Source organism: Peromyscus leucopus, chromosome 1, assembly GCF_004664715.2.
Source record: "Peromyscus leucopus breed LL Stock chromosome 1, UCI_PerLeu_2.1, whole genome shotgun sequence".
Lineage (NCBI taxonomy): Eukaryota > Metazoa > Chordata > Mammalia > Rodentia > Cricetidae > Peromyscus > Peromyscus leucopus.
Window position 1 is genome coordinate 164,839,341 of NC_051063.1, and position 15,317 is coordinate 164,854,657.

At 53.9% G+C, this 15,317-nt stretch overlaps 1 protein-coding gene across 1 annotated transcript in view; it reads right to left on the reverse strand.

The window, feature by feature from the left end:
- Positions 1-15,219, reverse strand: part of Grin2d (glutamate ionotropic receptor NMDA type subunit 2D) — a 40,061-nt gene extending 24,842 nt beyond the window's left edge. The window contains exons 1-9 of the mRNA XM_028859263.2: positions 14,655-15,219; positions 10,489-11,108; positions 6,332-6,446; positions 5,864-6,075; positions 5,456-5,624; positions 4,748-4,901; positions 2,341-2,466; positions 1,971-2,200; positions 902-1,062 (exon numbers count right to left, since the gene is read on the reverse strand). Coding sequence (XP_028715096.2) covers positions 902-1,062; positions 1,971-2,200; positions 2,341-2,466; positions 4,748-4,901; positions 5,456-5,624; positions 5,864-6,075; positions 6,332-6,446; positions 10,489-11,108; positions 14,655-15,110 — 2,243 coding nt within the window. The 5' untranslated portion in view covers positions 15,111-15,219. The remainder of the gene's footprint in view (positions 1-901; positions 1,063-1,970; positions 2,201-2,340; positions 2,467-4,747; positions 4,902-5,455; positions 5,625-5,863; positions 6,076-6,331; positions 6,447-10,488; positions 11,109-14,654) is intronic.
- Positions 15,220-15,317: the final 98 nt, after the last annotated feature.

Sequence of the window (15,317 nt, forward strand, 5' to 3'; positions counted from 1 at the left end):
CAGGGGGCTGTACTCTGGGGACTGAATTTAGCTTTATCCCTATGATTTAGGGAGCTAACATAAAAAAAAAATACAATCCCTTCCCTATAATCCAAGTATTCATTGCAGAATTCAGAACTGATGATAAGGATACAATAATTACAACAAAGAGCTGTTGTGGAATAATCTTTTGGTACACGTGAAGATGTGTTTTTGCCAAGGTGCCTTCCGATTGGTTTAATAAAGAGCTAAATGGCCAATAGCTAGGCAGGAAGAGGTTAGGCAGGACTTCCAGGAAGAGAGAAAAGAAGAGGAAATGAGTCTAGGCGTGAGAGAGACCCAGAGGAGCAGAGAGGAAACAGGAGATATAAGATGGAAGAGAGGCAAAAAGCCATGAGACAAGAATGTAGATTAATATAAATAGGTTAATTTAAGTTATAAGAGCTAGTGGGACAAGCCTAAGCTATAGGCCAAGCTTTCATAATTAATAATAAGTCTCCATGTCATTTTTTTGTGAGCTGGTGGCCCAAAGAAAACTCCATCTTCAAAGAGCCCCTGTGCTCTGGCCACGTTCTGTGTGGATTAACTATGTGGTTTTGTTTGTTTTGAGACAGGCTTTGTTTGTTTCCTGGCTGGCCTGGAACTCACCAAGACCTGCTCCCACTTCAGTTCCAAATGGTAGAATTAAAGGCACCACCACTCCTGACCAAACTTTGTTCTTATATCAAGGAGATGCCTTTGTGATCATCACTGTACACCCAAGAAATAAATTCAGAGCACGGAATCAAGTGTCTAAAGTTACAAAGCACAGAAGCCCTGACTCTCCCGAGCCCCGTTAGTGAAGTGCCCCGAGCTGACTCAGACACGAGCCCCACCCCTCCCCAAATGCTCTAGGGGCCCCACTGCCCGAGTCTGCGCTGACCCTGCCTTGAGCTGCGTGAGGGCCTCCTCCACTCTCGGCTGGTTGTATCGCACCATGTAGCTGTGCATATCAGGGTAGTTGCTGCGGATATTCTTCTCCGTGGATCCGTTGGGCACTGTCCCAAACTTCAGGGGTGGGTATTGCTCCTGGGGCCGCTGGAACTGGAACAGAAGGGGGGATTGTCAAGGTACCCTCCAGGAAACCCCCAAATCAAATGTCCCATTCTGGAGAGCCAGCCCTTAGTTTGCTGGATTGGGAGTGGGCTAACCAGGCTATTCAGAAATGGCTCTGGGTATCAAGCACAGACGTAGCCACAGGGCTGTGCTGGCTCAGAGTGCTGGCAGAACCACACTCCCGGCACCATAGAAGGTACCACCAACATGGTCTGTTTTTGGGCTGTTCCACCTCCATTCCACTGAAAACCGTGCTTAATGCAACCTATTGCATCGATTCCACAGCCCTCTGACACTGAGACACTGGTCAGCCACTGTAATCTCACAGTGTCCCTCAGCTGGCCCCATGTGCCGGGGATGGGCACCGCAAGGCAAGAGTGCAAACCGGGGGGGTGGGCATTTGGATTGGTTTTATGCATGTTGAATCTAATCGGTAAAAATTTGGAGTTGACTGTATTGCTGTTCTTATTTGAGACAGGGACTCACTATGTAGCCAGCCTATCCCTGAACTCGTGATCCTCCTGCCTCTGCCTCTGGAGGGCTGCAGTTGTAGGCATGTATTATTAGCTTGCGACTGACTCCTGTGTGTCCTGGTGTTAAGTGTTATTCCCACATTCCCAGTCATTCATTGCTGATACATTTCTCTCAAGCATAGTCTCCAAGGGATTAGCTGGGTCACACATTCAGTCTTCATTAGTGTGAGGGAGGCACTTGTCTAGAAAATCCTATTTGGCATTACTGCTCCTGGGATGTTGGGGGACACCCTTTCCCCGGGATGGTGTAAATCGTTCATCTCCTTCCAAAACCATCTCTACTGCTCTAGAATCCCTCTTGGGCAGTCTCTCAGGAACCCCTCTGCTCTGGGTGGGACAGGTGAGCCTGGCCCCTGTACACACCTTTCGGTCACTGAGCCCGGACACGGTGTCCACGTACTCCTCCTGGATCATGAAGGCGGCCAGGTTGGCTGTGTAGCTGGCGAGAAAGATGACGGCAAAGAAGGCCCACACCAGAACCATGATCTTGCTGGTGGTGCCCCGAGGATTCTCCACCGGCACCGAGTTGTTGAACACCAGGGCCCACAGCAGCCAGATGGATTTCCCAATGGTGAAGGTCGAGCCACCAGGGCCTGTGGGGGGCCAGGCCAGGACATGGACCTCACAGGCCTTCCACTCCCCAGGAGAGGAGAAAGGACTGCCGTTCCTAGCTCTATCCCCGGGGGCTCCTGGGAAACAGAGTTCCGGTAGGGTCAGGTAGGAGGGGACTCACGTTTGCCTGTGGCCAGGCTGCGGTTATAGCCCACAGGACTGAGGTACTCAAAGATGAAAACGGTGACGGCAACCACGGTGAGGCACATGACGAACATCATCACCCACACAGCGGGGCTGTAGGGCTCTGGGGACACGGGAGGCGTCAGCCAAGCCAGGGCTTGGGGGACCAGGGGAGCCCAGTTGACCCCATCCTGCTCTCTGCCCTTTTCTGGCCCCCACTTCGGGGACAGCCTATTAGTACCTAGACTCCTTGTGGCAATCTTTCTCAAAGAGAGCTACTGCAACCATTTCTGTGGTTTTCCTCCCCTAATTTAGCTGCCTACTAAATGTTCACGGAGCCCAGGACCTAAGTCTCCGCTTTTCAGCCCTCCCTCAGGGCCATCCATCCCATCCCAGGCTCTGCATCTTGTCATCCATGACAACCCCGCCCAGGCCACACTCCTTGCCCTCCATCTTCCTTGTTCATAGACGACAAACATGGCCCTGCCCCTTGCTCCTGACCCTCAGACTCCTTGGGCCTGTCCTCTCCACCCCTATGGCCAGCAAGGAGCAAGCCTGGTCTAATCTCTGGGACCATCTCCCCAGCCTCTTGGGCCCCAGGGGAAGGGATCCTTCTCCTCCTGTCTCCTCTCTCTCTCTGAGGAGCCTTGCTCAGACTGCCCAGAGGGAAGGGGGGACGGATGTGACCTGCTGGCCTTGTCCTCCTGCCCATTTCTGCTGTCTCCAGCTCAAGAGATCCACCCAGTGTACCACAGTGTGGCTTCCTGGCCACACCCCAATCCACACGCATTGGGCCTTGCTGCCAGGCTTCTGCACACCTCCATCCTTCATGTCACGGGCCACTGCAGCAGCCCCCTTGCCAGCTTCCTGCTTCCCTTCCACAGAGCTATCGGCAACTCCCATCTGAGCACACATTCCTCACTACCTTCTCAAGGCAAGCCCTTGCTACCACAGACAGGGTGAAGGCCACACTCGCCATCAGAGTGTCCACAGTCCAGCGAGCTCTATCACGCCCCTCAGCCTTCCGGCCGCCTTTTTTACCCGTCTCCTCACCAGCCACACGGGCCTGTCGTACATGTCTCAGGCAGTCTTCACACACTCCACGCTGGTTGCCGCCTGCCTCCCATGTTCTTTCCTTCAGATCTTGACAGAGGTGAAATCCTTTCCTCAAAAAGGCCTCTCCTACCCACACCAGCCCTCTCCCTGTGCCTCTCTCTTCACCTCAGCCTAATTTCTCATGGTCTCTATCACCATTGGAAAGGATCTCGTCTGTAACCCCCAAGGAAGCAGATAGCCCCTCGGAGACAAGACTGTCTGGGTCACCACAGTCCTCCAGGTCCCGGATTCAATCTCCGCACTGGAAAAAAACCTAAACAAACAAACAAAATCCCTACACATTTTTTAGCCTGGGTACACCTGACCTTGGTGGGTCCTCTTTAAAAGAAGAATATAAATCCTCAAATTCAGGAGACAGAGAGAGATACGGACATAAAGAGTAGTTGCACGTTCAAGGCAATCTAAGCTACATAGTACATCCATATCTTAAAAAACAAAAATCCGGCGGGAGGTAGTGGTGCACATCTTTAGTCTCGGCACTTAGGAGGCAGAAACGAGTGGATCTCTGTGAGTTCAAAGCCAGCCTGATCTACAGAGTGAATTCTAGGACAGTCAGAGCTACACAGAGAAACCCTGTCTCAGTATATATATACACACACACATATATACATACATATATATGTGTGTGTGTGTATACACACATATATGTATGTATATATACATACATATATTTGTTATTGGGCTGGAGAGATGGCTCATTGGTTAAGAGCACTGGCTGTTTTTCCAGAGGACCGGGGTTCAATTCCCAGCACCCACATGGCCGCTCACAACTGTCTAACTCCAGTTCCAGGGGGAGTTGACACCCTCACACAGACGTACATGCAGGAAAAACACCAATGCACATAAAATAAAAATAAACCTTTAAATAAAACAAAACAAAAAATCTGGTCGGGTGCAGTGCTGCACGCCTTTAATCCCAGTACTCAGGAGGCAGAGGCAGGTGGGTCTCTCTGAGTTCTGAGTTCCACGACAGCCAGAACTACATAGACCCTGTCTGAAAAAACCAAACCAAACCAAACCAAACCAAACCGGAACAACCGTGAGTGCAAACCCAGGATCAGAGCTGTGGAAGGCACTGCAAAGGACGGCTCCTGAGCTCATGCTTACTAAGCTTCCTGTGGAAAGCTCTGCCAGGGAAAGTGTTTCTCCCACCGTACAGATCAGGAACTGAAGCCTGGAAGTGATGTCACTCCAGTACAGGCAACCCTGGGATGGGACCCAGGGCCCACGCTGTTGGAGACAGTGGCCCAGCCTTGGCTAAGTGTGAACCCCTGTCCTGGCTGGCTCACCCAGGAAGGCAGAGGGGGATACAGTGCCATTGCTGCGTGCCACCATGACGCTGATGCCCGTCTCTACAAAGGGGACGGAGAAGTCCACGATCTCGGACCGCTCCTCATTGATGGTAAGAGAGCCGATGGCCATGTCCGCACGCTGATAGAACACCTGGGGTGGATCGAGGAGTTGGCAAGGGAAGCCGCTCAGGGCACAGAGGCCAGCGCTGGGCAAAGCCTGACCCTGGGAGACAGTGATGATGTGGGAGACAGGCTAGGAGGTCTGGTTGATGAGTGAGGAAGGGAACAGAGGGGCGGGGGAAGTAAGGGAGAGAAAGCAGAAGCAGGAGCAGGTCTCCTCTACCCCACCCACTGTCCACTTCACTTGCTTAAGGCCTAGGGATCCAGACTCCCAACCCCGCCCCCGTCTTGGAGTCCCACCCTTCAAAGCCCTCCCCATGAATCCTACCATCCCACGCCCACCTCCCAGGAGTTCCGCTCCTAGCCCCTTCTCCAAGGACCCTTCTGACCACCTTAGAACTTGCAGTTCTCTTGGCCCACTCCTGAAGACGCCCTCCTCAGCCTGGGACCCCGCTTCAGGCAGCGCCCTTACCAAGCCCCGCCGGCTCCTTTGGCCACGCCCCCTGCTCCAGGACGCCCTCCTCTTGGCCCCTGTCCCTAGGATGCTCAGATTCCTCTCCCGCAGGTTCTGTCCCCGCCTCTTACCTCACCAATCATGCCATTCCAGACACCATCGATCTTCTTGCCATGCTTGCCGTTCGTGACCAGGTAGAGGTCATAGCTGAACCCGATGGTGTGCGCCAGCCTCTTCAGAATGTCGATGCAGAAACCCTTGCAACACCGCTTCTCCGGGCGGGGGGCGTCAGGCGGAGGGCTGCGGGGAGCGACCAGGCTTGGAGAGGTTGGGGGCCACTGTTAGGCTCTCCCAGGAGGTGAGGGGCAAGCAGCAGCTTAAACTACGGCTAGTGCTTTCTTGGGAGCTTGAAGCTTAAGAATTCCTTGGCATCCCCTAGGTCACCCAGCTGGAGGGCGGGCGGAGGGGCTGGGGCCTGACCTGCTGTGCTTCTGGGGAGGGGGATTCTGAGTCTGAAACATCTGTTTCGGGGCTGTCACCTGTGGGTACGGTTGAGCTGGCTCCGGCAGGGGACTGAGTCTCTAATGCAAGTGCCGCTGATGGGGTCTGCTGGCTCCACAATGACAAAGGGTCTCTCCTCCAACGTGGCCACAGTGAGGTGCTGTGTGTCATCCACTGGCTGCAGGAAGCGGCCATAGCGGGACCATAGCGGGTACTTGAGGCGGAGGGTCTGCTGTTCCCAGCTGCCCACCTTGGGGGTGAAAAAAAAAAAAAAAAGAAAGACATGTCATGCCTCCCGGGGGCATTCCAGGGTGTCATGGCTTTCTGGGACTGTGGGTCCTAACTTCCTCCAGAATCCAGATTGCTTGCTTCTTCCTCCTTCAGACCAGAACCTGGGCCATCAACTATGACTTTCCATAGGACCTCAGAGTCTAGACCTGTTTCACCTCCCTCAGATCCAGGGTCCAGGTGCTCTCCCACAGATGCCTGGAGTCTGGGCCACTCACCACTTCCCATGTCCTGTCTCTGGTGAGGGAGATGACCACCAGTGAAGGGTTCACCAGAAAGCCATCTTCATTGAAGGAGTAGTCTCGGTTATCCCAGGTGATGTTCATGAAGTACCTGCCCAGGAGAAAGGGAGGGGCCCCATGAGGACCTGAGCTGGGTCCCTTGGTTGCTGAGGGCTGAGTCTCTTCTATTGCCAGCCACAGTCATCTCTGAGTCCGCCCCCCCACACACTTTGTTGCCAGAACCTCCAGGCCCAGGACCCACACTCTCAGCTTGGTGCTGATACCTTAAAGTCCTTGCATGCCATGGTTTCTCCTGTCCCTGAAACTCCCTATCCGGTGCCTTCCCTCCTGAAAACTCTTAGCAGCACTAACTGCAGTGTCTGTCACTTGGAACCTGGGGAGAGTTCACGGCCTCCAGGCCTTTGCAAGGGCTGTGCTGTACCTATAAAACCTCTCTCTCACCTTGACCAGCTCTGATAGGTTGTAAATACTCAGTTCAAATATCCCTTCTCCTGGGATGAAGCTTCCTGGGCATCTCGGGCTCCTAAACACCGTCACTGTGCCGAGTACGGCATGCTCTCACACCTGGGCATCTCCCTCTCCCCGGTCGCTGCTCCACCCTCATCTCTGTCCTACCCGTCACTGTGCCGATGCTCTCACACCTGGGCATCTCTGGTCCTAAACATCGTCACCGTGCCAAGTACAGCATGCTCTCACACCATCTCTCTAGTCGGCTGCTCCTGGTCCCTCCATCCAGGCTACCAAGTCCTGTTCTTCCTTCCCCACCTGTCTTCCACCCCAAGAGTCCTGGTGCCACCCCCGGCCTCCTTCCTGGCCTTCCAGTCCATATCCCACCCCAGAGAAGTCTTTCTATACCTAAAGCTGATTCTAGGCCAGCCTCCTCTCCTCAGGACTTGCCTTCGGCTCCCGGAATCCCAGAATAGAGTCTTAAGCCATACAACTGTGCACACAGGCAAAGCTTTGGTCCCACCCACCTCCCTGACCTCATTACCTGTTATCTGTTCTGTGCTACGAAGGCTCCGTGTTTGCCTGTCCCCCCAAACCCCTTGGGTCTTCCTACGTGATCACACCTGGAATGAATGTCCTCCATATCTGGTGAACGCGCTGAGCACGTTAGATTGAAGCTGACCTGCAGGCTCTGCCTGTGTCTCCTTTGGGTCATCCCATCCCATCCACACAGATGGCTGAAGAATGATGGGCTTCAGGCCTTGCTCTTCCCTCTATTTACTCAGCTCTTCCAGTGCTCAGCTCCATCTACGTACTACAATGATTTAAAGAAATGTATGTGTATGCGTGTGTGCCTGAGTGTATTTATGTGTTCCACATGTGTCCAGGGGCCCAGAAGAGAGTATTGCAGGCCCAGAACTCTCTCTCTCTCTCTCTCTCTCCCTCTCTCTCTCTCTTGCGTGTGTGTGTCGTGTGTGTGTGTGTGTGTGTGTGTGTGTGTGTGTGTGTATGAGCTGCCCATATGGGCACTGGGAACCCAGCCTGGGTCCTCTGCAAGAGCATAAAGTGCTCTCAACGCTAAGCATCTCTCCAGCTCGTCCCCATCCCCATCATCTTAACCTCTAAGTTTTACCTGCCCGATATGCTCTGACCCCTGAGCCTTTTGTCTCACACCCCCATTTTTATTGTCCTCTCAGAGGCTGCCACCTGTGGGCAGGTCTTTCTTTTCTTGCCTATTCACTGCACGCCCCTCTTCCCCACTCTCCCTTATTAGACTGTTAGCTATGTGAGAGCAGGGGACTTTTATGACTTTTTTTTTCAGTGTTTTGAGTCAGGATATCTATCTATCTATCTATCTATCTATCTATCTATCTATCTATCTATCTATCATCTATCTATCTATTTATCATCTATTTATCTATCTATCATCTATCTATCTGCCTCTCATATATGGGTACATATGCTGCTCATACATATATAAGTATGTATGTATATGTATATATCTTTGGCTAGCCTGGAACTCACTATCTAGACCAGACTAGTCTTGAACTCAGAGCTCTGCCTGAGTTCTGAGATTAAAGGAGTATACTACCACACCCAACTTTATTTGATTCTTTTGTGCCAAAGCAGTGTGTGGCACATAGATTCTCAGGAAAAGGTTTTTCAGTGGATGGAAGTTTGGCCAGTAGTTCATCCCTAGGTCTCAGTTTAGGATTCTTTCCTTTGGGAAACCTCCCTGACACTACAGCTTACCCCCCAGTTACGCAGCCTGTATTGGGAGGTTGATTCTCACCAACCAGTTTCCTCTTGGGATGCTGTTTTACAGTGAGACCTGTAGGTTCTAAAATTATGAAGGAGAAATTATGTATTAAGATCTGAACAGAGACTGGGAAAGGTAAGCCTGTGTGTGTGTGTGTGTGTGTGTGTGTGTGCGTGCAGAATCAGAAAGACGAAAACAGAAGATGAAAGAGTAGCTGGCCCAGACTTGGCCTCAATTCCTAAAGTCTGTCTGTTCTGTGCATGTTTATCTTTCCAATGAACTCTCTTTCTCCTGGGGAAATTTAAACGAGACTGCTTTTTGTAACCAAAAATGTCCTGGTTGGGCAGGTTTCCTCCCCCACGTTCCCTAAGGCTGCTGTTATCTCCATTACTGCAAGCCTCACACTGTGTGGCCATTATTCCCATCCCTGTATGTCACCTCTTTAGGCCCTTGCATTCTTTGAAGACGTCTGTGGTCTTATTCATCCCTGTGTTCCCAGGGCCCAGCATGAGCTCTAGTTCCTAGCAGGCGCTCAGTATTTATGAACACAGGATGCTTCTCTCACCCTCTTGTTCTAGGGTCCTGATTCCCAAGTCAGTTGTCCATTCTCCCCGCTTAGGTTCTCCCAGACTCAGCCGGGCTCAGGGTCCATGGCCTTCCTTCTGCTGCTCCATCAGCACATGGACTGTGTTCCCACGCCCAAAGCTCCCCATGGTAGGGATGCTGTCACACCAGTTTTCTTCTAACATCATAGTATGTAAGCTGGACCCCTGGCCGCAACAAGGGCGGACACACCCAGCACTCTGCAGTCCATCCAGGCTACATGCAGGGGCAGTATTAAAATATCTAACCGTCAGCACGGCACAGCCACTAGCCAATCAGAATGGGAGTCTAGCTAATCAGCACAGATGTTTAACTAATCAGAATGGATGTGCCTTGAACAAGCAGTATGTCAGTTCTGGCCATGTGACAATGTTCTCAGTAATAAGATGCGGGACCTGTGCCCTCCACATTACTTGACGTTGCTTTTTCTTTGCTATGCCGTCCCCCCTTCTCTAGACCAGACTTCTCTGCCATGCCACAACCCAGCTTCCACAGTGCCAAGAGTAGAAAAACAGAATTAGCACCTGGAGCCCAGCTCCTGGCAACCAGGACTGTGAGACACTCATCTCTGGGATGTTATATGTTATATGGCCCTCGCATGGGCCACTCCATCATGGCATCCATCTTTTTATCACTGAGACTCATCTCATGGTGGTTTTCTTGTCCAGGGTAAGTTGCTATCAGTTGCACTGCTTTTACTTACAAAACAAACAAGCAAACAGACCCAGAAGCGCTGCCAATTAGAACCTGATAACTGGTTGATCGTAAGACATATCTTGATTTCAAAGACATTAAAATATAAAAAAATGGGTGTTTCTGTTTTAGATATTTTAGCCTTGTTTCCTGCCCCCATCTTCAGAGTGCGGGGATGACAAGTCTATACTGCCACACTGAACTAAAGTTACACATTCCCCCCGACGGGGTTTCCCTCTGTAGTTTTGGTGCCTGTCCTGGAGCTCACTCTGTAGACCAGGCTGGCCCGAACTCACAGGGATCTGCCTGGCTCGGCCTCACATTTCGATTTTGAGACAGGGTCTCACACAGCCCAGGCTGGCCTCCAAGTGGACATGCAGACAAGGATGACCCTGACCTCCTGCCTCCACTCCTGAAGTACCTAAGATTGCAGTCTTCCACCACCGTGCCCAGCCTTAAAGTCGTGGAATAATGGTAATAAAGTCTTTGTACACCAGGTGCCTTCTAAATCACCTGGTTAAATCCCAGAAGGGCCACTCATGTGTGCCCGTTTTACAGAGAAGGAAATGAACCAGGGTGAGCTCCATCCCGGGCCACTCATTACTGAGCACTCCAAGTATTCCCCAATCACCTGTGCAGACTCTCCCCGCGGTGGGTGCGATTCTGGGCGCGGCAGTCATGGCCCAGCTCAGGCAGGAAGCCATAGTCTCGCAGCAGGGCTTGGGCGCCTCTGGCCACCACCGCCACACCAGCAGCCACTCGACGTGCCAAGTCGTCACGCCAGCCAGCAGAGCGCACTGCGAACAGCCCCGCAGGCAGTGGGGCGCCTCCTGGCAGAAGAAGGGGCTCCCCAGGGACCCCGGAGCCCCCGCCTCCAGCCAGCTGGGGTCCCACCATGAACCAGACGTAGCCAGGCCCAGTGAGGCCAGCCTCTTCTGCAGCCCGGAAAACAGGCTCTGCTTCCTCGCGGGCGCAGAAGAGCAGGCGGATCTGCGCGCTGACGCTCCGGAGCTGTGCGCCCAGGACCGCCTCACCAGCCCCGGGGTCCAGGGTCAACGCTCCTCGATGCTCCCAGCCCACCAGGCTGCCATCAGTCAGCACCTCGATGTATGACAAGAAGGCCCGATGGCCGGGGGCACGGGTGGTCACTGCCACAAAGGATGTCCAGTCGTACTCCTCCAGCACCTCAAAAATGACCTGCAGCTGCTGCTCTGTGGAGGAGCCGAGCTGCAGGAAGGTGGAGCCCTTCTCCTGCGGGAACAGGGAGGACCAGTGAGCAGACCACAGCGGCCTGTGCCCGTGGTACCACAGCTTCCACTGCGGCTGCTTACCAGGCCTGGCTGCCCTTCCTTCCGCAGCACTGGCCTCGTCTGGGTTATGTTTAACCACATCACTGAGTTCCTCCAGGCTCACCTAAAAACTCACCCTGAACCTTACTCGCATGTCTGAGGGCAGCTGTAGAGACCCAGAAGGAAGCTCTGAAGGCCTAGGGTCTCCCAGTCACGGGACGGGTGGCCACTGTGCCACTCAGCATATGGAGGAACACCTCCAGTGAGGACGCCCCGTTTGGAGTTTGTATGAATGAGAAACAACTCATTCAGTGGGGGGAGCTGATGAGGGTTGAGGGTTTATCTATGGCACCATGTGATGTCACCACCATGAATTCACCCCACATCTTCCCAGCGTCCACTGAGGCACCCTAGCCCCATTTGCAATGAGCAAGACTGCAAGACAGCATGTAGTGAGGATGCTGAAGGGTACGCTTCCTCCCTTTCATTCCCCTCCTGCCCCCATGTCCCCCATTTCTGTCTCCCTTTGTTGGCCTCTGCTCCTCAGTCAGAACCCTACATCGATGTAAGCAGTCTTTATGGTGTTCTCTTTCCTTTTCTGTCCACACTCCCTAGCAAAGGTCAATTAGCACCATGGGTTTAAATATTGTCTCTAGCACTATCCAGTATGGTGGCCACTAGCGATGTGTATCTATTCAAATTAAAATTAAACTGAAAAAAAAAATGTAGTTCCTCAGCTGCACCATGCAAGTGCTCAGCGGCCACCTGTGGCTTTGCAGCCGCCTGCTGGATAGAGTAGACACAGTCCATCTTCATCGCTGCAGGAAGTTCTGTGCAGTGTGCCCAAGGCTCTTATCTTTGGTTACAACTGTTCCCGTGAGCTCAGACAAAGCCATCCCACTTTCTAGGCACCATCCGCAAACCAGGATTTCCACAACTATCTCAGGAACTTGCATGTCAAAAGCAGATTTCCTGACTCTTCTCAAGCCTCCTCTTCTTTGCACCCCCAAGCCAGAACCCCCCCTCCCCTCCAGGATCTCGTATGTCATCAACTATACAATAGAAGTGACCGGAACTCCTGCTGCTCTGTCCCTCCTGAGTGCGGGTATTACTGAATGCACCACTACATCCGGTTCACATGGTGCTGGGGGTGGAACTCAGGACCTCATTCACGCCAGGCAAGCACCAAAGCAGCTCAACTCCAGCCCCAGCTCCATCCTCTCCTTGTCCCCTCATGCTCCCCTCCAGGCCACTTCCAAGACATCCTGGCTGCACACTCTCACTAAACTTAGCTATCTTCTTTCTGAAGACCCCTGGCCCCATCTCCTCACCATTGCGACTGCACTCGCCTAGACATCTGCAGCTCTCTGGCACACTTCTGCTTCCAATCTCATGCCTTTTGTTTGTTCTCCGAACAGAACCAAAGTGATCGTTTCAGAATATTAATTGGAACACATCTCTTCTCAATTGAAAAGCTTCCAGTGGTTCTACTCTAGGATCAAAGCTAAAGAAAGTCCCCACTGTGGCCCAGGCACAAAGCAACCCCCAATGCCTGTCTGAGCTCATCTTCTGCCTCCCCAGCTCTGCATCGGCTGCAGCTCCTCTACCTTGTTCTTTCTCACACACAGAATGCTTCTTCTTCTAAGCTTTGCCCTTAGCAGTGGTACCTCCTGGGGACACATTCCCCAGATCCTCCATGCCTAGCTACCCCTCATCATCTTTCTGGGCCAGCACAGACACCACCTCCTCAGGAGGCCTCTCTTGATTACCATCCAGTGGAGCCTTAGCCTCAGTTATTACGGGTTTCCCTTAGGGCAGATTTCACTACCTGAGTGCAAGTTCCGTGGGACCCAACCTCCCCCAACTCCGCTTTATAATCCTGAACTTAAACAAGCCCCAGGCCTCACAAGCCTTCCTGCAGCTACATGCCAACAGCCATCAGATTTCTCCTTTGGCATGTGCCAGGGGTTTGATGCTGGGTACAAGACAGCTGTCCTGAGAAGAGGGGGCTTCCCAGCATGCAGTAGAGACTCACAGAGGACCTCATCCACCAGCAGGGTGTGGCTATAAAGGGACTAGGTCCTGGCCCTCATTGTAGCATAGCTGGGGTGGTGAGGGTCACGCCTTCTCTCACCCAAGGACAGTGAGGGAACTACATGTGCCTCTGAAGGTGACAGGCTGCACACAGAGTGGATAAGGGTGTTCAGTGGGTCACACTCAGCAGCAATGGAGCACAAGGGACCATGTGTGTCAGTGTTCCATGGAGGCATCAGCCAGGCCTACAAATCAAGCCAAGAACAAGGATGTTGGACAGAGGGCTTTCTCACAATGTTTTGGACAGACCTGCGAGTCCTAGGATGCAATAGTGATCCGGGTATAATGCCAAAGGTCTTCCTAGCTGGGAACTGACCGGTTTAGGTTCCATCCACCCAGGTGGCTCCATCCTCCAGCCAATCCCACTTCTCTGTTTCACTTGCTCCACCTCCAATACATCCCTTCTTAGGCTTCATCTTTCCAGTCTGCAAACTTCTTTGGCACCAAAAGTCCACTACAACCCACTGTCCCCAGGCCTCTGGAGGCAGGCCTGTCTTCAGGCCAGTACAGGCACTAGTCTCCCAGGGTGGGCTTGTTCCTTCTTGAACCCAGTTCAGGATCCTCATTGCATACTTTCGCAGTTTGACATGCTCCTTCTCCAACCCCACTCCAAGGGCCTACTTCCTCTCTTGGTAAAGTCCTTTCATTACATTGCTTGGACCCAGTCTACCCTCCGCCCTCTACTGGATCCCTCTCCTTCCTTGAACTAGATCTGCTCTTGGGCCTAGTCTGCCATTCATCAGCCCACCTCTCAGAACGGATGGCTCTGCCCTCCTTCCTAGACCTCTAGGCACCATCCTTCAGCTGAGCCGTCCACCATGCCTCTTCTCCCATGGTCCCCTGACCTGCTGTCCTGGACACCACTTCCTCACTAGACTCTATCTCGTCCTGAACCCCATTCCTTTCCAACTGACTCTTTCCCTCATTGGTCCAAGACCCATAACTCTAGTTTCTGACCCTGTCGCCTCTCATTAAAATCTCTCTCTCCTGCCACTGGTTCTTCCTCAGTCCTCACTTGGAACTCACCTCCTCCCTGGTTATCTGACCTTTGTAGCTGATCACCGGAAGGCGCTGTGAACCCTCTAGGGCACACCCCTCCAATTCAGATTCCTCCCTATCTAGACTTGACTCTTGTCACCAACGTGGAAACTGACCGACGGACGGCCCCGCCCCCCGTGACGGCCCCCCAAACCTCGATGAAACCGGCTCCAAAGCTATCATAGGTCTCGCCTCTCAAAGCCTGCCTCTCAGAGTCTTGCCCTTCAGCCTCCTCTAGGCACTGCTACTCGTCGAACGTCCCCGCCCCAAGTCAATCTAGACCATGTCCCATCCCGGCCCCCGAGCAAGGCCCCGCCCCCGAGCCGCAAGGCCCCGCCCGCGGCCGGCCCGCCCCCCCCCCCGCGGTCGCGCGCACCTTGGGCGTGAGCACGAGCGCGGCGCCGCCGTGCACGGCCACGATGGGCAGCGAGGTCTGCGCCGACAGGAAGTCGAGAATGGGCGCGACGGCGGGCGCGCGCGAGTCGTCCTCGAACACCACGCCGTGCACGCGCAGCCCCGACAGCAGGTCGCAGAGCTGCAGCACAAGGCTGCGAGGGTCCGAGCCGTTGAGCACCAGCGCCACTGGCCGCACGTCCAGGCCCGGGCTGCGAACTGCCGCCGCCACGGCCGGGCCCAGGCGCGCCGCCTCGGCCGCGTATGCGGGGCCAGAGAAGACCAGCGCCACGTTGAGCGGCCGCGCCCCGCCCGTGCCCCCGCCGGCCGCGCCCGGCCCCGGCGCCTCCTCCGGGAACGGGCTGGCGCACGCCAGTGCCAGCAGCAGCAACATCTTAGCGGGGCCCCGAGGGCCGTGGGGGCCACCGGCGCCGCGCATCGCCTGCGGGCCCCGCCGGGCGGCCTCTGCGCGGACGGGAGGCGAGGGCAGAGCCCGAGGGGAAGCACAGGAGAGACGGGGCGAGAGGGGAAGGTTGGGTGATGGACAAGAGGGAGGGGGCAGACACGGAGAGAAACAGAGAGAGATGAGGGCCAGAGATAAAGGGAGACGAGACAGAAGAGATCGAGAAACGGAGATGGGGAAGGT